Source organism: Podarcis pityusensis (genome assembly GCF_964106645.2).
Source record: "Podarcis pityusensis genome assembly, chromosome: 17".
Lineage (NCBI taxonomy): Eukaryota > Metazoa > Chordata > Lepidosauria > Squamata > Lacertidae > Podarcis > Podarcis pityusensis.
In genome coordinates, this window is record NC_138042.1 from 12,668,566 (window position 1) to 12,690,335 (window position 21,770).

Here is a 21,770-nt window from a genome sequence, read left to right on the forward strand (position 1 = left end):
AAGGGGTGCAAGAATGGGGGGTGCAGCTTGTGATGTGCTTCCCCGCGTGCCCTGGGCTCAGCTGCTGGCTGGGTGCCCCCTGGTCACCTCACTGGCGGTGCTCACAGTGGCTGTTGCAGGGCAGGGGGAGAAGGTGCTGGTGAATACCGTCCCCCTCCCGTCCCCCAAAGGCACTGGGCCTCAGCTTCACCCTCTCTGGTTTTGTACTGTCCTGCTCTTCCATCACAGCCTGAGGAGTAGAGGAGAGGGATTCACTTCCATTTCGGATTAACAGCAGTCTGGTGTTGCATCTGAATCATAAACTGGGGTCATACTATGATTTATTGAAACAAGCCAGCTTCATAAACCACAGTCTGCAGTTGGCTTGTTTCAGCAAACCATAATGAAGACTATCCACGGCTTGCACGGCTTCGCATTTCCTGCTGAATGGTGCTTTCGTCAAAAAGGCAAACAGAATTCTTTGAGCTCCTTGCAGCCATAATGGAAGCTGAGAGGAGAGGGGAAGATACATGAGCCCAAGGCTTGACAGCACTCATTCCTGTAACAATAAACCTTATTTCATTGTTCTCTCCAAGCACAGCCTATAGTTTTGGTTTAAATTATTATTTTAGCACAAACCATGGTTTGTCATGGCATCTGAACAGTTCACAATATTCTTTCCCCCTTCTTTAAAAATTTTTAGCCATGAAGCTAACATTGCTAAGTCACTTTTTGATAATTCAAGTATATTTATAGAACAAGATTGAATCTCTTCTAAATGTCATGTTATGTTATGTTATGTGGACACCTGCTGAAATGTGACTTTTTAATGTTTCATATTTTACAATGTTTTATATATGCTGCAAGTTGCCCAGAGTGGCTGGGGGAACCCAGTCAGATGGGCAGGGTCTAAATAATAAAGTTATTAGTATTATTACTTTAATATTGTACAGATAAATAAGGCAAGCATGCCATGGGGAGCCTGTCCTCAGTCACCCTACTGTGGGTTTGTTTTGTAATCTGTTTAGGAAGCTTCACTGCTTCACCGTTTGTTTATTGCTCACTAATAATTAGCAACAGTAGAGATTAGGTTCTGAATGGCTGAGAGGGAAACGCATCTCATCATGTGACTGATTTCTTTGCAGGTTCAGCAAGTGCAAACGGTGCAACAGGTCCAGCATGTCTACCCAGCCCAGGTGCAGTATGTGGAGGGAAGTGACACCGTCTACACAAACGGAGCTATGTAAGTCCTTCATCTTGGACATCCCACTCATACATGCAGGTCTTCTACATGCAGGCTGCACATAGGACTGAAGATGGAAAAATGTGTGAGAAAGTGAACATATGAAACTACCTTCACCAATTGTGAATGATGGACCCCCATCATTCATTCTGTGTTTGTTTTGTTTTGTTTTTTAAAGCTCCATCATGGTTGACACCTGGTGGTAGCTAATGATCTTTTGTGGTTGGCATGGATCTTAAGGGGGTGGTGGGTGTTTCTTTGTCACATGATATAGGTGAAGCCCATGTTGAGATAAAAACCATGGTTGGTATTTTTCTTTTCAGTAGACACAGGAAACATAAATAAGCTAATGCCACAAATAAGCTGAACAGTTCTGATTATGGGAGTGTGTGATAATTACACGGTCTTGGGAGTATGTGATAATTACACAGTCTAGGAATTTTGAAAGAAGAGAGAGAGAGAGAGCGCACAAGCAAGCAGTGTCCTTAAAGTGGTGCATACGTCATTACAATACCGGGTGATAAATAAAACTGCCTTATGGTAGAGAATCTTTGCCATGCTCATATGGAAATTTTCAGTGAGGCGGAAGCAGCATTCTAGTCAGTATATTATGCACATCACAGATCTGTGAGTTTTCAGACGGTTGATCTATGAGTGGTGAGGTACAAAGAGTACAGTTTTAAGTGCATGACTCTTGAGGTTGTATTGCCTGTTCTCTACCATTATAATGTACTTCTCATGGATGAATGTGACCATGATATGTCACCTGCAGTGTGCAGACAGAAAGAGATTAGTTTAGCGCCTGAATTTTTATAATTATCATTTTGAGTGGAAGAGTAATCAAGTTTACTACTTCAGTTTTATGTTAGATATCTCTGATTAATTATAGGTCTCTAGTATTGTGACTCTTATGTTCCTTATTTCTCATATAGCCAGCCTTCTAGATGCATTTGTTCATTCCCCGTGTTGCAAAAGCTGTTTCCTAAGGGCAGAATTAGACATTTGCCTGGCTTGCACATTACCGTGAACATGCAAGCATGCAGGCTCTGGGAGAGGGGAATGTGGCCGCATTGCCGCTTGGTTCTGCTGCTGTGCTGAGCCAAGCTATGTCATCTAAGCCCAAGGCTGTGGTTTAGCTCTCTCTAAACTAGCTCCAAGCTGTAACCATGGTTTGTCCTATGGTTTGGGCAGCACCCTAAATCAAACCACCAGCAGAATAACTGGGGAGGAGCAAGGTGGCTGCCATTTCCCTTTGAGAACTTGCACCCTCATGCATTTGCACGAAGTGCTGGTTTGGCCTAGTTAGTGTGATGTGTGAACCAGACCCTCAGAAAGGACATGTGGTGCTGCCAAAAATGAAAGCCCAGGGTTGTGTTATAATTCTCCATCTCCTCTCCATAATAATTCCAAATATATTGCCTTCAAATAACATTATGGTTAATGTTTTCAACATCTCTGCTTTGCAGGAATAAATAATTTAAAAACCTATAACAACTTGTGTCCGTTCTCATAAATATTGATGGGTGTAAGCAGCTTCCTTAATTTTTAGCTAAGAAATCTTGTCTATTTTCCCCACAGTAATATTAGCTAATATGATTAAATGTATTAATGTTATTAAATTCTATTACTATCACTACATACTGTTGAAATAACAATAATAAATGAACCCTATGTAAATAGATGGCGAAGTTAAACACTATAGTAGTAAGAACAGGTGTTTGAATCAAGGTTCTTTTGTGCATTCAAATTTTTATAGCAATTAGGCTGCCTGTAAGGAAATAACACTTAACTGAGTAGAAAATAATTAATTGCAAGGAAAAGCCTTTTCTTGATGGAGTGAAAAGCACCTGTAAAACAGTACTAAACCTAAGAGCAACTTTTGCATGGAAAGATCAGTGTGCTCCAGGTAAATGAAGCCTATTGAATGAGCAGATGAAAGAAAACTTAGGGTCGCATTCAGCTCAGGTACATGCTGAGGCAAGATGAGGTGGCAGAAGTACTAATTTATAAAAGGTGACAGATCATTGTCATGACATTTCCATAGAACCTAATAGAGTCAGCTGGGAATAAATCAATGTGTGGGAGTGTGCCATGTGCACACCACCTTTGAAACTTCAGAAAATATAAAAGATTTACCCTTTCAATGCCGTTCTCTTTCATCAGAAATACTGCTACCTGACTTCTTTCCCACAGGGAAATGTCAGAAGGACACAAAACATCTTGAGCACATGAAAATGGTAACTGGCGTTGGACAACTCTATGGTTTTATGTTTGTGTCCACAGGGACACACACACACACACACACAGAGCCCAGTTCCTGTATACATCGCTTGTGCTTTCCCTTGGACATGCTGATATCTGCAGAATCTGCTTTTGTTTCTTTTTAAAGTTATTGTATAGCTCTCGTGATTTCACACAAGTTTGAATACACTTGATCAAGTGCTTGATCAAGTTTTCGGCATCTAAGCTGAGCCATTTTTTTCTGCCCATAAGTGTATGTCATCTTTCTACTGTGAATTAATATTTTGTATTCTGAGCTCAGAAGTACTTGGAGTTGACATCACTGAGAGTGAGCATTTGAAACAGATGGACTCGGTAGTTACACGCTTGTTGTGTTTTTCTCTTAGCAAAGGGTGTGTCATCTCCACTTCTAAACATTGGGAATAACAGTTTGCTGTGTTGCAACTTTTGTAGTAAATAGTTTATAGTTTTTTTCCAGGAAAAGAGATTCATCTTAGATTATAAGCTAATAAATTTAAAAGACTTTGTGCAATAGAAAATGCTGTTAGTAATGAGAAGTAATATTTAGCTCAATGCAAGCCATTGTGGTGAAACAGTTGTCTTCCTCTAGTAAAAGGATGCATCTAAACAACTTTGTCTTTTCTCTCTTTTTCCCTGAAGACGAACAACCACGTATCCTTACACAGAAACTCAGATGTACAGCCAAAACACTGGAGGGAATTACTTTGATACCCAAGGCAGTTCTGCACAGGTGACTACTGTGGTCTCTTCTCATAGTATGGTGGGCACTGGAGGCATTCAGATGGGTGTCACGGGAGGACAGCTCATCAGCAGCACGGGAGGCACCTACCTGATTGGCAACTCCATGGAGAACTCTGGCCATTCAGTGACGCACACCACACGCGCCTCCCCAGCCACAGTAAGTAGCGCAGACGCTTCCATCTCTCTTGTTTGTTTTCAGGAGCAGAAATTCCAGGTTTGCTTAATGAAGGCATGGACTACCTGGCCCTGTTGCCATGCAACCTCTATTCATTTTTGTGTTGCTTCCACAAGGACATTGAAATGAACAAAAGCTTCACAGCAATGGGTCGCAGGGGTTTTTGCCCCAAATAATTGACGCCCACCATGCAAAAAAAGAAAGGGAAAAGTATGAGTCTCATTCTCTTCCATTCTTTTACTCAGATTTATTCGAACGGATTCAGACTTTCAGATGGCTTTCTCTCAAACCTATGTTCAGTAATTTACTTTGTGGGGAAATAAAATTGCAGAAATTTAGTTAAATATAATGACAGTATCACAGCTTCTTTCACTGCATTCTTTTCAGTTCTGGATTTCATGTCTCCTGTATGGGTCGCTCTAGATAGTTCTCCATGTGGTTGTCATTCGTATTTTAGCTTTCTTGATATTGATAGCAGCTTCAGTCACAGTTGTAGTTTCCATGTGAGCAGGCATTTGACTGCATTAGAGGTATGTATCACAGAGATTAGCAACTGCATGTAAAGTTGCTAAATGGCAGGTGGATGCAAATGAACTCAATGTTTGAGAACTTTTTATTCCTTAAAAACAACCAATCCCATTCCTGGTTAATATAAATTGTAGCAGTAAATGATAGTTTGTTTTAATCATGGTTTGTTGAATAGTCCAGGGTCCAGCTTACTGATATTCAGCCAAACCATGGCTTGTTTGGTCTAGTGTTGGCTTGCTATTCCTTGAGTTCCTCTGCAAATACCCTGCTGCTACGCTGAAGCTCTTTGTGGCATCTGAGGACTGGCAAGGCATCACCAGCTGTCTTACCTTTGGCTGGTTACAGAAACGGGGCAGTGAACATAAACACTTGCCTTGGAGATCTTTGGCCTCTCCAGAAAGCTCCTAAGCAGTAAAACATCCTCCTCCCACAGTCCTTTTGAAGAAAAAGTCCTTTCCTTCTGAAAGTCTTCTGCTTGTACCCAGATTATGTAGTTTGCTATCAGGTGAGGCTGTCTTTTGCTCCTCTCAGCGGTGATTGTTCAGTGGGGAAGGGAGACATTAAACTTCTCTGTTTCACATTCACCCACCCAGCACACTTGCTCTGACAGCCTCCTCACCCTGCCCACGCACAACTTGGGTGATCCAGGTCTCCCACAAAGCACAATAGTGTAAATTGCTCCAAACAAACCATGATGAGTGATCTTAGTCAGCTTAAGACATACAAACAAACCAGTGTTGAGCTTGACAAACCGTGGTTTAACATTGCATCTGTACGAGGCCATTATGTTATGAGAACCTGTGGTGTTCTAGGTGTTATTGAACTCATATCAGCTCCAGCCAGCATGGCTAATGGTCAGGAGTGATGGGAGTTGTGGTCCTGCAATATCTGGAGGACTGTGCAAAATGAACATACAAATTAAATAGACCTGCTTGTAGCAGCCATGTTAAAATACAGAGGCAGTGGGGAAAGGAGAAAAACCCCCCAAAATAAACAGCATTATGAGATTAATGAGAGAAATATTAAACATTGGGAACGAAACCCAGAAAGCCTTGTAGGGAGCGAAGGTTTCTGAGGTTCCTTTTCTACTCTCTCTGCCTTGCCAGAAAAGCCACTCTGTAAAGTCAGTGGATCTTGTAGATTGGCATTCAAGAGAACTTAAGTTTAAAGAGGAAATCTTATATGGCATTGTGTAGTTATGTCAAGTTCAGATTATAATGTACAGTGGTACCTCGGGTTACAGACGCTTCGGGTTATGCGATTTTGGGTTGCGCACCACGCCAAACCCAGAAGTACCGGAATGGGTTACTTCCAGGTTTTGGCGCATGCACATAAACACTAACTCACGCTTTGCACATGCGCAGAATCACCGAATTGCACTGTGGGTTGCAAACAGTGCGGATTGTGAACGTGCCTCCCACACGGATCATGTTTGCAACCCGAGGTTCCACTGTATATGGATTTTTGGATGCAGACTAGGAAAGACAAGTTTTAAGAAAGGAAATTACATACATTTCAAATGTTGACCCCTTGAGTATATTCACCAACCATGAATATACTGAAAATCAGATTAATTTTTTTACTTAAGGGTTTTTAATCTCTGTGTGTACCTTCTTTCGGGTTTTTAAAAAATAGTATATTACATAATACATATAAATCGTAGGTACATTGCGCTTCCTCTTTACAGCTAGAAACTTTTATTTAAAAATACTTCTCAGTTTTGTTTTGTTTTTTTAAATAACTCTTAAATTGTAGGAATTGTAGAGCATACTTTTCAACTGCCGATCCCATACACAGCAATATCCATAATTGTTGCATGTACCATCTGTTTTGGCAAATTAAAAAGAGAGAATTTAAAAAAACTGAAGAGCTTGAAAGAGAAACTTTCAAGCAGCTTGTGTGCTTTTTAATATTATGACTAATTGGTGTTAAAATAGCAAAAGACAAAAGAGTGGCTGGTAAATTCAAATTTTATATTTGTTCTGTAATGTGAAATACTGTCCCTATTTTGAACTGCATAATTACTGTATTCTTCCTCATTATTTTTGCAACAGCAACCCCCCCCCCAAAAAAAAACCTATGATGTAGTGGAAAATAAGCTGTTTCAAGATTCCAGAAGTTCTTTGCGTATCTTGTTCTAACAATATGCCATGGAAGCTTACTCTGCTAAGTGTTTTATTATGCGTTTACAAGACAAAGAAATCAGCCAAACTCTCTGTATGCCAGTTTCACCAACCACTTGATGACATCAGTATTATATTTGGAGATTGGTGACAGTATTTCTGTCACCTATCACAAGTTCATTTTTTGAAAATCCCAATGTGAAATAGTTACAAAATGGGAAAAGCTGTTGATTTATACATAGAAATGAGTGACAATCAATATGAAAGACAAGGCTTATGTTGAAATCAGATGTTTGAATTCATTGATATTATGATAGTCTTTTATTACATTTTGTCACTGTGAACCAGATTAGAATTGTATTTACTTTAGAAAGGATGAATTTCTCTTGAGTTAGTTCTCAGCGTTGTATTTCAGTATTGCTAAATGGTGTTAAAAGTACAATATGCAGGTTACAGGGGTCTAGCACTGGGGGGGGGGGGCTGCCAGGGTGATGGCCCTGGGCACATTTTTCTGGGATGCACTGATCACCCACCCTGCCAGCTCTTCATGGCTTTGTGAGGCTGAGTTTTGAGTTTCGCTGGCCAAATAATTCATATCAGATCCCAGCCTTGTGAAGTGGAGCAGGGCTGGCAGGGCGGTGTGAGAAGGCTGGGGTGATTCAAGGGCCGCATCCGTTGGCCTGCCCCCCCCCCCCCAGCACAGGCAGGTAGGTGGCACAGCACAGCCCCGCTTGGCTCTGGGGTGTATGGCGCTCTGACAGTAGCCAGGACTGGGTTGGCGCGGCAGGCTCCATTCACCCTCTGAGCCCTACCACCTCCTGGCATGTGCTGCTGGCAAACCACGCTATGCCGCTGGCGGGTTACACAAGATTTTTCATTGGTGGTTAATTCAAGAATGCTATCCTGAATAAACGGGACGCGGGTGGCGCTGTGGGTTAAACCACAGAGCCTAGGACTTGCTGATCAGAAGGTTGGCGGTTCGAATCCCCACGATGGGGTGAGCTCCCGTTGCTCAGTCCCAGCTCCTGCCAACCTAGCAGTTTTAAAGCACGAAGTGCAAGTAGATAAATAGGTACCGCTCCAGTGGGAAGGTAAACGGCATTTCCATGTGCTGCTCTGGTTTGCCAGAAGCGGCTTAGTCATGCTGGCCACATGACCTGGAAGTTGTACGCCGGCTCCCTCGGCCAATAAAGCGAGATGAGGGCCGCAACCCCAGAGTCGGTCACGACTGGACCTAATGGTCAGGGGTCCCTTTACCTTTATCCTGAATAAACAGACCTTGATTAATCTAGGCAGAGGATTTCAAATTATTAGCAAGATTCCCCTGTTCACTTTGGTCACTCTCAAAATCAATGTGAGTTTGCAATCAATGTTTCACTTCATTTGCATACCTGAGATAATGATAGTGATATTGAGTGGTAACTGCCCACTGATGGAAGGGAATCCATTTTGGCCACACACACCCCACTGGGGGACTGGGAGCAGACTGGACTGGACAGATTGAGAGAATGCATGGGCCACAGCAGGGCAGAGGGCGACTGCTGAAATTTGCCTCACTTCCTGCTCTGCAGACAGATTCTCATCCATCAGTGAGCAATCACTTGTCACCCAGTGATCACTGATTTAAAACAGGCCAGACAGGAGCCCATATTTATGAAGGTGGGCTTCTAAAAGTATTTCAGCTTTCTTCTCTGCTGATTACGTTTGATTGCAAAAACTAATCAAGGAGTCAAGTAAGACATTGATACATCAGGAATAATTGTATTTACTATTTTGAGAATTCTGTGTGAATATTGACACAAGCTGACATTTTAACTAAGAGTCTTTTATATATTTGTGTTTCGGAAAGATTCTACGTTGGGTTTCTTTCAGCTTATGCATGTGGCACTAAATCATGGTTTTGCCTTGTGTGGAAACTGGGCAAAAGAGAGGGACCGCTAAGGGCTCCTTCTTAAATTAAACTGTCAGGATGGGAAGGGTAGCTTGGGTGTAAAGCACTAGTTCCCAATTAGCTAAGTGCTGCAGGCCCCTTGTTTTTTCAAAAGCCAAGCCCTAAACCCCCTACTTGTGAAAACCACCCATTGGAAACCACTGGTATAGAGGGAAGCCACAGTTTGGTCTCTTTTTGCATTTCCCAAGACATTTATTGGCGTGGGGAAGAGCAAGTATTTTTCAAATACAAATGCTGCAATCACTTCCATGTCACCAGAGTAATGCAAGAAAAGGCCCTTAAAAGAGCAGTGAAATGGTTGCTTAGACATACTAGAAACAAATTATGCAAATTTTCTTAATTTGCATAATTATATGCCAACTCCATAATTATGAGTTACTGTAGCACAACATTTGCCTTTTCAAATGCAAGATATTCCATGTACCACCCAATAACTAAACAACTGTTCTGTTGAGAACATTTTTTTTAAAAGCAGAAAGCACACTTTTTTTTTGTTCTAAGCAGAAAGCACATTGTACATACTGATAATATAACACATGCAATTTGTAGTGAATTGTTTCCTTAACATGTGGTGGTATGTTGTGCACAAATATTAAATCAATGTCTCTGTGTGGAAAAAAAATATTTGTTCACTCTCCTGTTTGAATAGGCATGCATACTCTCTAAAACAATGTGGGGGGGGAATAGGGACTTGATCATTAAAAGACGCAATTAGCACATTCATACAGTTGCATATTCCAATACATTGTTATCCCAACTTTCCCCAAATGTTTGGAAGAGTAATCTTAAAAAGAAGCTGTCTTTTGTGAGAATATGGAAAGTCAACATGACAGAAACATTTCAATTGTTTATTTGCCATTGTAGCCTTTTATTGGCAAGCAGAAGACTTATTTGTATTTGTGCACATTGCAGGTCTAAGCAAAACAAAAAAATTCCTTCCAGTAGCACCTTAAAGACCAACTAAGTTAGTTCTTGGTATGAGCTTTCGTGTGCAAGCACACTTCTTCAGATACACTGAAACAGTGTATCTGAAGAAGTGTGCTTGCACACGAAAGCTCATACCAAGAACTAACTTAGTTGGTCTTTAAGGTGCTACTGGAAGGAATTTTTTTGTTTTGACTATGGCAGACCAACACGGCTACCTATCTGTAACCAGGTCTAAGCAGATTATTATTATTAGGAGGACATTATTTCTGGAGATCTAAAATGATTTGTACATTCACATTAGTCCTGTTGTAGACTGAAGGTTTGAATATGGACGATTCATGCAATGCTTCATGTGTACTGAGATTTGCAACCATTTTAGTCTGCATGAATTTAGATAAAACTAGGATGTATAGTTATTAGTCTATTAATACAAGCTTAGTGATATGTTCTTTGATAACTCATTTGTTTACATAAGAGTATAGTACAATACTTTATGTTACTGTGTTCTCATCTGTTTTAAACATCTCCTCCTCCTCTGTCCAGACTTGACTGGGGCTAAAACACTCCCCATAACAATTAATTTTCCTTTGATATAAAATGCTATTAAGAATACAAGAACATTAGAAGAGCTGTACTGGATCAGGAAAGAGGTTCAAATCTGGAATCACTTGCATTTAAAGGTTCCTTGTATCTTTGGCATTCTAGGTTAGACCACTGTACAATACAGTACTTTACATGTGTCTCCCTATGGTGTATGTTCTGGAAATGGCAGCACATACAGCACCAATTTTACAATTACATCGTTGGTGGCCAGTTGGCTTCCAGGCTCATCTTGAAGTGCTGCTTTTGAGCTTTAATGCCCTAAAGTGTCTGGGTCCCTAACGCCATAAGGATGGGGTGGTGGGATCTTCATTGCAGTGAGTTGCAACACGCAGGCAATTTCTTCTCTAAAGCTGCAGAATTCTCTCTAGGGAAGTTCATCTTGCTCCCCTCTTTCTGGTTTTTTAGACATCACGCCAAAGCGGTCCTCTTCTGGCAGGCTTTTGAGTTGCCCTGATTGTCTTTTTCCTGCTTCTGCTTTTCTGATCAACATCGCTGCTAATTTGTTTCTCTGGGGTGTTTTTCAAATTTGACTTGATTTACATGTTTAATATACTTTGTTAGAGACCTTGACGATTCTTCACTGAGATCATGGTTTAAAATAATAAAAATAATAATTAAATAGATTTCCAGGAGAATAAAAAAATTCCTTCCTGTAGCACCTTAAAGACCAACTAAGTTAGTTCTTGGTATAAGCTTTCGTGTGCATGCACACTTCTTCAGATACACTGAAACAGAAGTTACCAGATCCTTCTATATATTGAGAAGGTGGGGAGGGGTATTACTTAGAAGGGTGGTGGGAATCGGAGATTGGCAGATAGCTGAGATGAGCCTGTTGACGACTCTTAACGACTGTAATAGGTCTTACAGGAAAAGGCAAGGGGTGAGAAGGTGAGAAATGGCTTAGTCATGTATAATGAGATAAGAATCCGATGTCTCTGTTCAGGCCAGGTTTCTCCATTGTTTTAAGTTTGGTAATGAGTTGTAATTCAGCAGCTTCTCTTTCCAGTCTATTTCTGAAATTCCTTTGTAGTAAAACAGCTACTTTGAGATCTTGTATAGAATGTCCTGGGAGATTGAAGTGTTCTCCTACTGGTTTCTCTGTTTTGTGATTCTTGATGTCAGATTTATGTCCGTTTATTCTTTGGCGTAAGGTTTGGCCTGTTTGTCCAATATAGAGAGCTGAAGGACACTGTTGGCATTTGATGGCATACACAATGTTAGACGATGAGCAATTAAATAGTCCCGAGATGGTATGTGTGATGTTGTTGGGGCCAGTAATGGTGTTGTCCGGGTGTATGTGGCAGCAAAGTTGGCATCTGGGTTTATTGCAGGCTCTGGTGCCAGTGTCCGTGTTAAGTCTGGTTGTAGTATTATTGTGGGTTAGGAGTTGTTTAAGATTGGGTGGCTGTCTGTAGGCAATGAAAGGTCTTCCTCCCAGAGCTTGAGAAAGAGAACTGTCATTGTCCAGGAGAGGTTGTAGATCTCTGATGATGCGTTGAACTGTTTTAACTTGGGAGCTGTATGTGATGACTAGTGGAGTTCTGTTATTTTCTTTTTTGGGTCTGTCTTGCAGCAAGTTCTCTCTGGGTATCAGTCTGGCTCTGTTGATCTGTTGTCTAACTTCATCTGCTGGGTATTTTAGTTCTGAGAAGGTTTGCTGTAGATCTCTTAGGTGAGAGTCTCTGTCTGTAGAATTGGAACAGATGCGGCTGTAACGTAGTGCCTGGCTATATACAATGGACTGTTTGGTATGTTTGGGATGGTAGCTAGAGGCATGTAGATATGTTTGTCGGTCAGTTGGTTTACGGTATAAGGTGGTGTCTATGTGTCCATCCTGTATTTTTATAGTAGTGTCCAAAAAATGTATTTCTTGCATAGATTGATTCATTGTAAGGTTGATTGTGGGGTGAAAATCATTGAATTTCTGGTGAAAGGTGTCCAGGGTCTGTTGACCATGTGTCCAGATGATAAAAATATCGTCAATGTATCGTAGGTACAAGAGAGGTTTGAGTGGGTAGGAGTTTAGGAAACGTTTTTCTAAATCTGCCATGAAGATGTTGGCATACTGTGGGGCCATGCGGGTGCCCATTGCTGTGCCGCTAATCTGAAGGAACAGGTCATCACCGAATTTGAAGTTGTTGTGGGTAAGGACAAATTGGCAGAGTTTGGTGGCAAGGTCCGCTGTGGTTTTATCTGAAATGGTGTTCCTTATAGCTTGTAAACCATCGTTGTGTGGGATGTTGGTATACAGAGATTCCACGTCCATAGTTTACAAGCTATAAGGAACACCATTTCAGATAAAACCACAGCGGACCTTGCCACCAAACTCTGCCAATTTGTCCTTACCCACAACAACTTCAAATTCGGTGATGACCTGTTCCTTCAGATTAGCGGCACAGCAATGGGCACCCGCATGGCCCCACAGTATGCCAACATCTTCATGGCAGATTTAGAAAAACGTTTCCTAAACTCCTACCCACTCAAACCTCTCTTGTACCTACGATACATTGACGATATTTTTATCATCTGGACACATGGTCAACAGACCCTGGACACCTTTCACCAGAAATTCAATGATTTTCACCCCACAATCAACCTTACAATGAATCAATCTATGCAAGAAATACATTTTTTGGACACTACTATAAAAATACAGGATGGACACATAGACACCACCTTATACCGTAAACCAACTGACCGACAAACATATCTACATGCCTCTAGCTACCATCCCAAACATACCAAACAGTCCATTGTATATAGCCAGGCACTACGTTACAGCCGCATCTGTTCCAATTCTACAGACAGAGACTCTCACCTAAGAGATCTACAGCAAACCTTCTCAGAACTAAAATACCCAGCAGATGAAGTTAGACAACAGATCAACAGAGCCAGACTGATACCCAGAGAGAACTTGCTGCAAGACAGACCCAAAAAAGAAAATAACAGAACTCCACTAGTCATCACATACAGCTCCCAAGTTAAAACAGTTCAACGCATCATCAGAGATCTACAACCTCTCCTGGACAATGACAGTTCTCTTTCTCAAGCTCTGGGAGGAAGACCTTTCATTGCCTACAGACAGCCACCCAATCTTAAACAACTCCTAACCCACAATAATACTACAACCAGACTTAACACGGACACTGGCACCAGAGCCTGCAATAAACCCAGATGCCAACTTTGCTGCCACATACACCCGGACAACACCATTACTGGCCCCAACAACATCACACATACCATCTCGGGACTATTTAATTGCTCATCGTCTAACATTGTGTATGCCATCAAATGCCAACAGTGTCCTTCAGCTCTCTATATTGGACAAACAGGCCAAACCTTACGCCAAAGAATAAACGGACATAAATCTGACATCAAGAATCACAAAACAGAGAAACCAGTAGGAGAACACTTCAATCTCCCAGGACATTCTATACAAGATCTCAAAGTAGCTGTTTTACTACAAAGGAATTTCAGAAATAGACTGGAAAGAGAAGCTGCTGAATTACAACTCATTACCAAACTTAAAACAATGGAGAAACCTGGCCTGAACAGAGACATCGGATTCTTATCTCATTATACATGACTAAGCCATTTCTCACCTTCTCACCCCTTGCCTTTTCCTGTAAGACCTATTACAGTCGTTAAGAGTCGTCAACAGGCTCATCTCAGCTATCTGCCAATCTCCGATTCCCACCACCCTTCTAAGTAATACCCCTCCCCACCTTCTCAATATATAGAAGGATCTGGTAACTTCTGTTTCAGTGTATCTGAAGAAGTGTGCATGCACACGAAAGCTTATACCAAGAACTAACTTAGTTGGTCTTTAAGGTGCTACAGGAAGGAATTTTTTTATTTCGACTATGGCAGACCAACACGGCTACCCATCTGTAACTGATTCCAGGAGAATGTTATACTAAATAAAGTATTTTACAGTTTTCTGTGTCCTATGAGAAGGGCCTGAAGTTCAGTGGAAGGGGACATGCTGTACAGGTGTAAATGGTCTCATTTCAACCCCTGGCATTTCTAGCTAAAAAGGTAGAGGGTTAGGAAAGACTTCCACTTGTTAGAATAGACAAGCTTTGGCTGGATTGGACAATGGTTTGACACAGACAAATACTATCTTCAATTGGTCTCTTCATAATCTGATCAGTGTAGAATGCTCTCTAAAAAGACTCAATTCATAAAGATAAAAACATGTTTATGTTTTTGTCCATTCTGTAGTGTTTTTTTCCTCAACCACTAATTGATTTCATGCTGTTTTTATTTCACTCAGAATCACCACAGTAGTTTATTTGTTACTATCTCTCTCAGCAACTTAAGAGAGAAATGGGAAGTTCTATCAAAATGCTTCTGCTTTTATATATTCCCACATACAGAATTTATTTATAAGTGCAAATGCAAATATTCTACGTAAGGACATCTACACAAGGCCAGGATGCAAAGAAGGAACAGATGTGCTTGAAGCATATGTTCCATCAGGCACATCTGGAGATTTGTCTTGTGTTTTCCCCCCTTTTTGGAACCCATCACCCTGTTTAAACTGAGCAGCGGCCTACATTTCTGCATTGGGAACTGCTCTTGCAAAAGCATTCCACCAGTAGTTCTCTCCTGCTCATCTGCATTTGTCTTTGGAAGGCCAGGGTGCTAGCCCAGCGAATAAATTGTGGTGGTTTGGTAGCCGTTTAAATCATGAGATTAATTAAAGTTGGTCAATCATTTTTCAAGTATCAGCAGGCAAGAGACACATAATATGAAACTGTAGGTCCAAAGAATAAACCCTCCTGGTGCCATCCTGTTCATGTTTACTTGGAAGCATGTCTCACTAAGGTCAGGGAGACCTGCTCCCAGAACAGAGCAGAGGGTTGCAGGCTCAACCAAGTGCTTCAAGTTCTTTGTATACTTATTTTCTAGGATGCTTATCTGTTTTCTATGGATATTATACCATGCTCAGGATTCTGAAATGTTTGCATTGTGGCTTAACAATAAACCATGTTTTTCTTTCTTTCTTTTTATGGAATGAGCAGGAGTGGGGGGTGGCCTTTTTGATAACTTGCTCTTTCAGTTTTGTTGTTGCTGCAAAATTTGCTGGGGTAAAGATTTGAAGACTATGCCCCCAATAAACTGTAATAGCTTTGAACTAAAGTTTTCTTTTGAACTTTGGCAATCTATCAGAATTTCTGTGGTCAGTCTTTTATTACTATCTTGTCTTGAGCCCTTTTTTTAATGACATCTATTATCAGATTGAAATGGCGATTGAGACACTGCAAAAGTCTGATGGTCTGTCCACTCACAGAAGCTCTCTTCTCAACAGCCATGTAAGTTGCCTCTTCTTCATGTAAACTAATCCCTTGCTTGATTTGCATGCCTAGCTTGCCTTCTAAATGCTTGTTTTGGTTGCTGCTTTTTTTCTTTTTCTTTTCTTTTTTTTTGCCTCCTGAATCTTCCTTTCTACTTTTAAGCTCTCATAGCAACTCCTCACTATCTTTTTTCAGACACAATGACAGAGCAGCAAAATTGTTGAGTTGTTTGATTTCCTCACCCTTATGGCATTGCTCAAACCACCATGAGCAATTTTTTTTTTTAAAAAAACCCAGTTTTATTTGGATTGTTAACATAGGCTTCATACTGTTAAACAAAATGTGTATTCTGTTCTCATTTGACAAGGGTAAGATGTCACAGTTGTGACTTAAGATTTTTTTAAGCAAAGAAATAATTTCACTGCTTTATGCTTCTTCGTTGCCAGTTCCTAATACTCCACCATGCTCCAGTACGACCAAGAAACACAATATGACTCTTTAGGCGAAGACCTAGATATAGATAAGAGCAGATATGACTTTCAGAGCTGACACTACTAGAGGGAGGAAGCAGATTTGGCCCCTGTCACAGCCATGTTCTGAGTATCTCTCTTTATTATTTCCCATGCAATCTCCCTCCCATGCAGCCAAGTGGGGATGCTCTTGTAGTGGAGCAAAAGCCTCCCCTTCAAGCCAGACAGGGGTCACCTGGAATTTTGTAGTGGGACTCCAACATCCCTCTGCAGAGAGTCCTTGCCATACGAGGACTGTTTTCATATACAGCCTGCCTCTCAAAATGGCAAGTGTTTTGCCACTTTGTAAAATGGCGTTAATTCCCATATATTCATTACACAAAAGCCAGTCATTTAATCAGTTGGCATCTTAAACACTTTCTTTTTATATATACAAAATTGGGCACCTGGAGGAGAGCCATAGATATGGAAAAGGGCATGTCTGGTGTCTCACAGGTACACCAGCTTCTGTTTCTTCAGGAAGAAATGCGTTGTTGAGCTTTGGTGACCTAGCCTCAGGTTCTGTACCTCCTGATGTCTCCTCTGAGTGTTGGACTGAGCCCAGGGTGACGTGACCCAGGCTGCCTCTGGGGAACAACCAAGTAGAGTCAAGGGCTTGGTTCATGGGGTCCATATGCTTGTCGTTTCTGTATGCCCATAAACCCATGACCTTTTGAGTCGGCTTAACTTATTTTTATCCTCAGTGCTGTTTTCCTACCCTTGTGTTTTCCCACTCCTCCATCCCACAAGTTGGCCCCACTCAAAAATCTGTAAATATTGTTCAGCTCTCATCATGCCATCTCATTATTGTTAAATCACAAAGCTTGTATGTTTCAAGTCTTGCAGATGAATGAATGCTTTTCTAACATGTGTTTGCATGAAAAAGTATCTTAAAAGAAACATAACTATGGAAATGAAATTTCCAAATATGTGATTATCTCAAAATTAACTAATTGTGTATACAGTGGACGCTCGGGTTGCAGACATGATCCGTGCGGGAGGCACGTTCATAACCCGCAGCATTCGCAACCCGCAGCACTGTGTCTGCGCACACGTGGGTCAGACTTCAGCGCATGCGCAAAGCGCGATTTAGCACTTTTGTGCATGCGCGAGTGCCAAAACCCGGAAGTAACCTGTTCTGGTACTTCCGGGTTTGGCGCGGTGTGCAATCCGAAAACGCGCAACCTGAAGCGTCTGTAACCCAAGGTATGACTATATAAAAAGCTGGTTCAATTCATTCAAGAATTTACTCGCTGGCATATAAGTAAACTGCCACCACATTTCCTGAAATGTGTTGGTAAATCTGACAAAAATATATTATTTGGTATTTTTCTGTGTTTCCTTGTTTCACAGAATAAGTATGCAGAAAAATAATTATACCCTGTGCCTTGCTGTGCTATTTCCAGGGTAAAGGAACACAAAGCTAAGTCATTGTTCCAAAGCAGGGTATTTTGTGAAGTTCTGTTTTGTAGTAGTGTGGCCCATATAGTAAATCTTTCCCTGTAAAATTAACTATTTTCTTACGGTGCCTAGTGATCCATGACTGAAAATCTCATAGCTTTATGTGAACATATATTTCCAGAAAAATAAAGCAATATACCTAACATTACATTTCATAGTTTACATAATCCATAGAGTTTTCAAAATTCTTTGTTTGAATATTATTTGAATGTTTCCTTTTGGAAATGGACCATTAGGATATATAAAAAGGATGCCATTTTTATTAGTGAAAGAATGGTTACTTGTCTCAAAAATACAACATGTATGAAATAAATACTCCCCCCATCCTTCCAGTTTTATAATCCCAAAATTCATTGATGTGTCTAGAAACCTGATCCAGACCCCTCCTTAAAATTAAGTTTTGAATGTAGAGCTCTTTTAGACTTAGCGGTTATACTGGGATGACATTCAGTAGATGGGATACTAGCACTTAGTTAAATAGTATTTTAAATCTCTGTTTTTATCTCACCTCACCTCTTTTTATGTGTATGGTAATTACCAGTGTGGCTGAGAATTAGGTGGAAGGGTGAAGGTTGAAATTGGGTGAAGGGAGGTAAATTTATTGGATTAACTTATTTTTGTACATCATAACAATATTTGACTAAAATTTAAATTCAAAACTACTTTGAAACAGACTATCATAATGGTGACTTATAATGCCAGCGCTTAACACTTTATGGTTGTATGGCATGGTTTTACAACATGGTCTTAATGCTGTTAGCTTGTGTTTTCTTTAAATTATTTGTATGTTGGGCCAAGTATTAATGCTTTCTTATTTTTGTGGCTTTCTCATTATTTTGATGCCCATCCCCTGTTTGTACCCAGCATCAGATATTTGGAGGCATAGGCATCTGAGCATGAAAATTCTGTATAGCTATAATGCTAATGGTCATTGCTAGACCTATTCTGCATGAATTTGTGTCGGAGTAGTTGCTGGTTACTAGAGAGGCATCATCTCTTACTGTCTCAAAGGCAAGTTTAAGCTTTTTATGCTACATACCGCCCTGTGATCTTCAGATGAAGAGCGGTATATCAAAATAATCATAATAATAATCCTGTCCACTCACTACTAGCATACATGCAAGAGAGCTGTTGCTTGCTCATTTTTGGAGGCCCATGCTTCCAAATATGTAGAACTTAAATTTATTATTTCCACTGTAACATTTTCTGTGGCCTAAATCATCATCCTTTGCTCCGCCCCCAGTTTTATAATCCAAAACAACTGGACCTTTGTCAGTGAAATGTGTGTGTCCTAAAGCAAAAGTCTTTATTCAGAACATTGACTGCACTGCCAACAATGACTATTGCAAGTAACAGTTATATTATGTCAAAAGTAAAGGGTTTTTTTTGTAAAATGTATTTTAAATTAATCATAGTATGTTCTAATTCATCTGTGGGGGGAAATGTCAAATGTTACATTTATAATTTAATTGGGAAGTGTTCTGTGGTTTTTGCAATTCCATTTCGGCATTTCCCTTTGGGATAAATAGCAATAGAATATCTGCTTTAATCTATGCTGATTAATTCTAATGAGTTAAGTGCAAAGTTTGAAAGCTATGATGGTTCCTGTCCTCAGATATGCTTATGTTAGCTCATTAGTGAAATAAATAAGTGTTTTTAATACACCAAGGTAAAGGTTACCATTTCCCTTGACATACCGTCATAAGTTATATGATCATAATGGTACATAACTAATTTGAAAGAGATTTGTGACAAATGAGATATCTTGAAATAATATTGGGTACATGAACTAAAACAAGGAAGAAAGAACGGGCCGGATCCAGAGTTCCCCTCCGCAGAGGCTTGCTTGCAGAGTGCTCCAGGCCATGTCCCCACTTCCCTCTCTCTCTGTTTCCTAAAACACTGCTTTGGGGGCAGAACACTGGGGGTGTTGCAGGAGGCTGCAGCGGAAAATGGTAATTGTGGGAAATAGCCTGCCCTCCCCGGGATCTCAGTTCTGTTCGTGAAAGGGACACTCTGGATCTCTTGTTTGATAGGCTTTGAACAAACAAACAAGCCATATCTCAGTTGCAACCACATGGAATTCCCAGGCACAGCATAACTATTTCCATTTTTATATTATCAAGAACAGCAGCAATAAGAACAGCATCAAGAAATATACAATGTATACAGCTTTTTAGAGGGCTCGTAGTGTTTATAACATTCTTTACAACAGCACTGTAACTCAGGTCAGTGTTATTATCCTTTGATAATAATGAGTGGCTGAAGCTGAGAGTTGGTGGCATGCCTTAGGTCTAAGGTGAAATTTGAACCCAAAAGCAGATTTATGACTAACTTCTGAGGGTCATCTGCCTCTACTTTTTGAGGAAACATCTAATCCAGTCTGACATGGGAACAGGGTGTCAAGGAAGCCAGAGGGTGGGTAGCACAGTGGAACACCACTTAGGATAACAAGTGGACCGGCCAGCATCCTTCATTTTGTTGCTGTGTTGGCTGGGAGACAAGATGCCAAGCATGATGGGCCAAAGGGAGAGAGCAGTCCTTCCGGTCGCCCCCAGTACCCCCGGGACCTCTCATCTGCCTGCCCTGTTAACTTGATTTCCACGTGAAAGTCTCATTCTGGCTGCTGGTGGCCAGAAGAACCTTTCTTTCGTCAGCTGATCCTGATAGCCTTTCCACTGCCTTCATTTACAGCAGCACTGCAGGAAGATTTTAACCTCTGGATAGTCATTGCAGGAGGCATTTCTTGGGGGTTGGGGTTCTGCTGAAGGTTTCTGCTGGGGCTTTTGTCATTCAAGCTGGTCTGGTAACTAGAGAACACTAATAGGGAGATGGCTAATGACAGGGGGCATGTCTTCTGCTTGATTTATAATTTGTTCAGCAGGTGGCCTGGTTACTACAGCTCCAAAACCTTGCTGTCTACACCAGAGGTTTTCAACCCTTCTGAGTCCATGACTCCCTTGACCAGCTACATTCTTTTTTGCAGCTCTCCTGTGGGGCTCAGGAATCCAGTTGTGCCTGCAGGGCTGGCAGCCTCTCACTCTTTTTCAAACACCTTCCCTTGTGGAGTGTTTCCTCAGCCTCCTCTCCTCTCCCCTCTCCTTGGGAGTCCTCTGGGCAGCCACTGCTGCTGCCCCTGGTCTCTGAGCTGCACCAGAATTTGCCTGTGGAGCTTATAGCAAGGGCTGCTGAAATAAACAGCTGTCTTGGGGAGGCAGAGACACCAGAGGGCATCAGAGGAGGGAGGGAAGGGAAGAGGGACAGAGACCAGTGTTGCCATGGCACCCCTGAGCATCCTTCAAGGCACCCCAGGGTGCCACAGCACACTGGTTGAAAATCACTGTTCTACACCAAACAGCTTGGAACAGCTAATCAATAAGTATACCTAGTCATGTGTACCTCTCCCATTCCTATATATCTTACTAAAAACTACCAATCCTCAAAGACTGGTTGAACATTTCCCCCTCCACTAGAATGTAAGATGGAAAGCTAATCCAAGGTTTCCTAGTGGAGTCTACTTCTAAATAGGAATGTATAAATTTGTGCTGTAAAAGTGTTTTTCCGATTGAAACTGTAACAAATTTAAGTGGTTTGATTATTTGGAACACGATACTTTGTTTCTGTCTCAGTAATTGCAATCTGCTCTGCATACATTGTATAATTTTGACATAGCTGCCATGTGCCCCTCAACAGAGGACCATGAATGATAATGTAAATCCCAAATAAAGTAACCTAAAGCAGGGATAGGGAAACCTCTGGCCCTCGGGATGGACTCCCAGCTCCCACCAGCTCAAGCCAGCAGGGCCAATGGAAAGGGATGGGGGGAGTTGTACATTGGTTGCCCATACTTGGTCCAAAGGAAGCCCAGCTTCTTCATAAGACCCAGTTTGGTTTTCAGTGAAATTGGACCTCTCTCTCTCCCTTCCCCCCCCTCTCTTTCACTAGTAGGAGCAGGATCTGATCCAGAA

At 41.2% G+C, this 21,770-nt stretch overlaps 1 protein-coding gene across 6 annotated transcripts in view; it reads left to right on the top strand.

Moving 5' to 3' along the window:
• The window catches only part of RFX3 (regulatory factor X3), a 111,030-nt gene that overhangs the window by 62,171 nt on the left and 27,089 nt on the right, over positions 1 to 21,770 (top strand). For 3 of the 6 annotated variants that reach the window (XM_080987801.1, XM_080987803.1, XM_080987802.1), the window contains exons 3-5: positions 1,125 to 1,222; positions 4,124 to 4,382; positions 15,776 to 15,850. In XM_080987801.1, coding sequence (XP_080843927.1) covers positions 1,125 to 1,222; positions 4,124 to 4,382; positions 15,776 to 15,850 — 432 coding nt within the window. The remainder of the gene's footprint in view (positions 1 to 1,124; positions 1,223 to 4,123; positions 4,383 to 15,775; positions 15,851 to 21,770) is intronic. The other 3 variants (XM_080987804.1, XM_080987805.1, XM_080987806.1) reach the window with 2 other exon arrangements.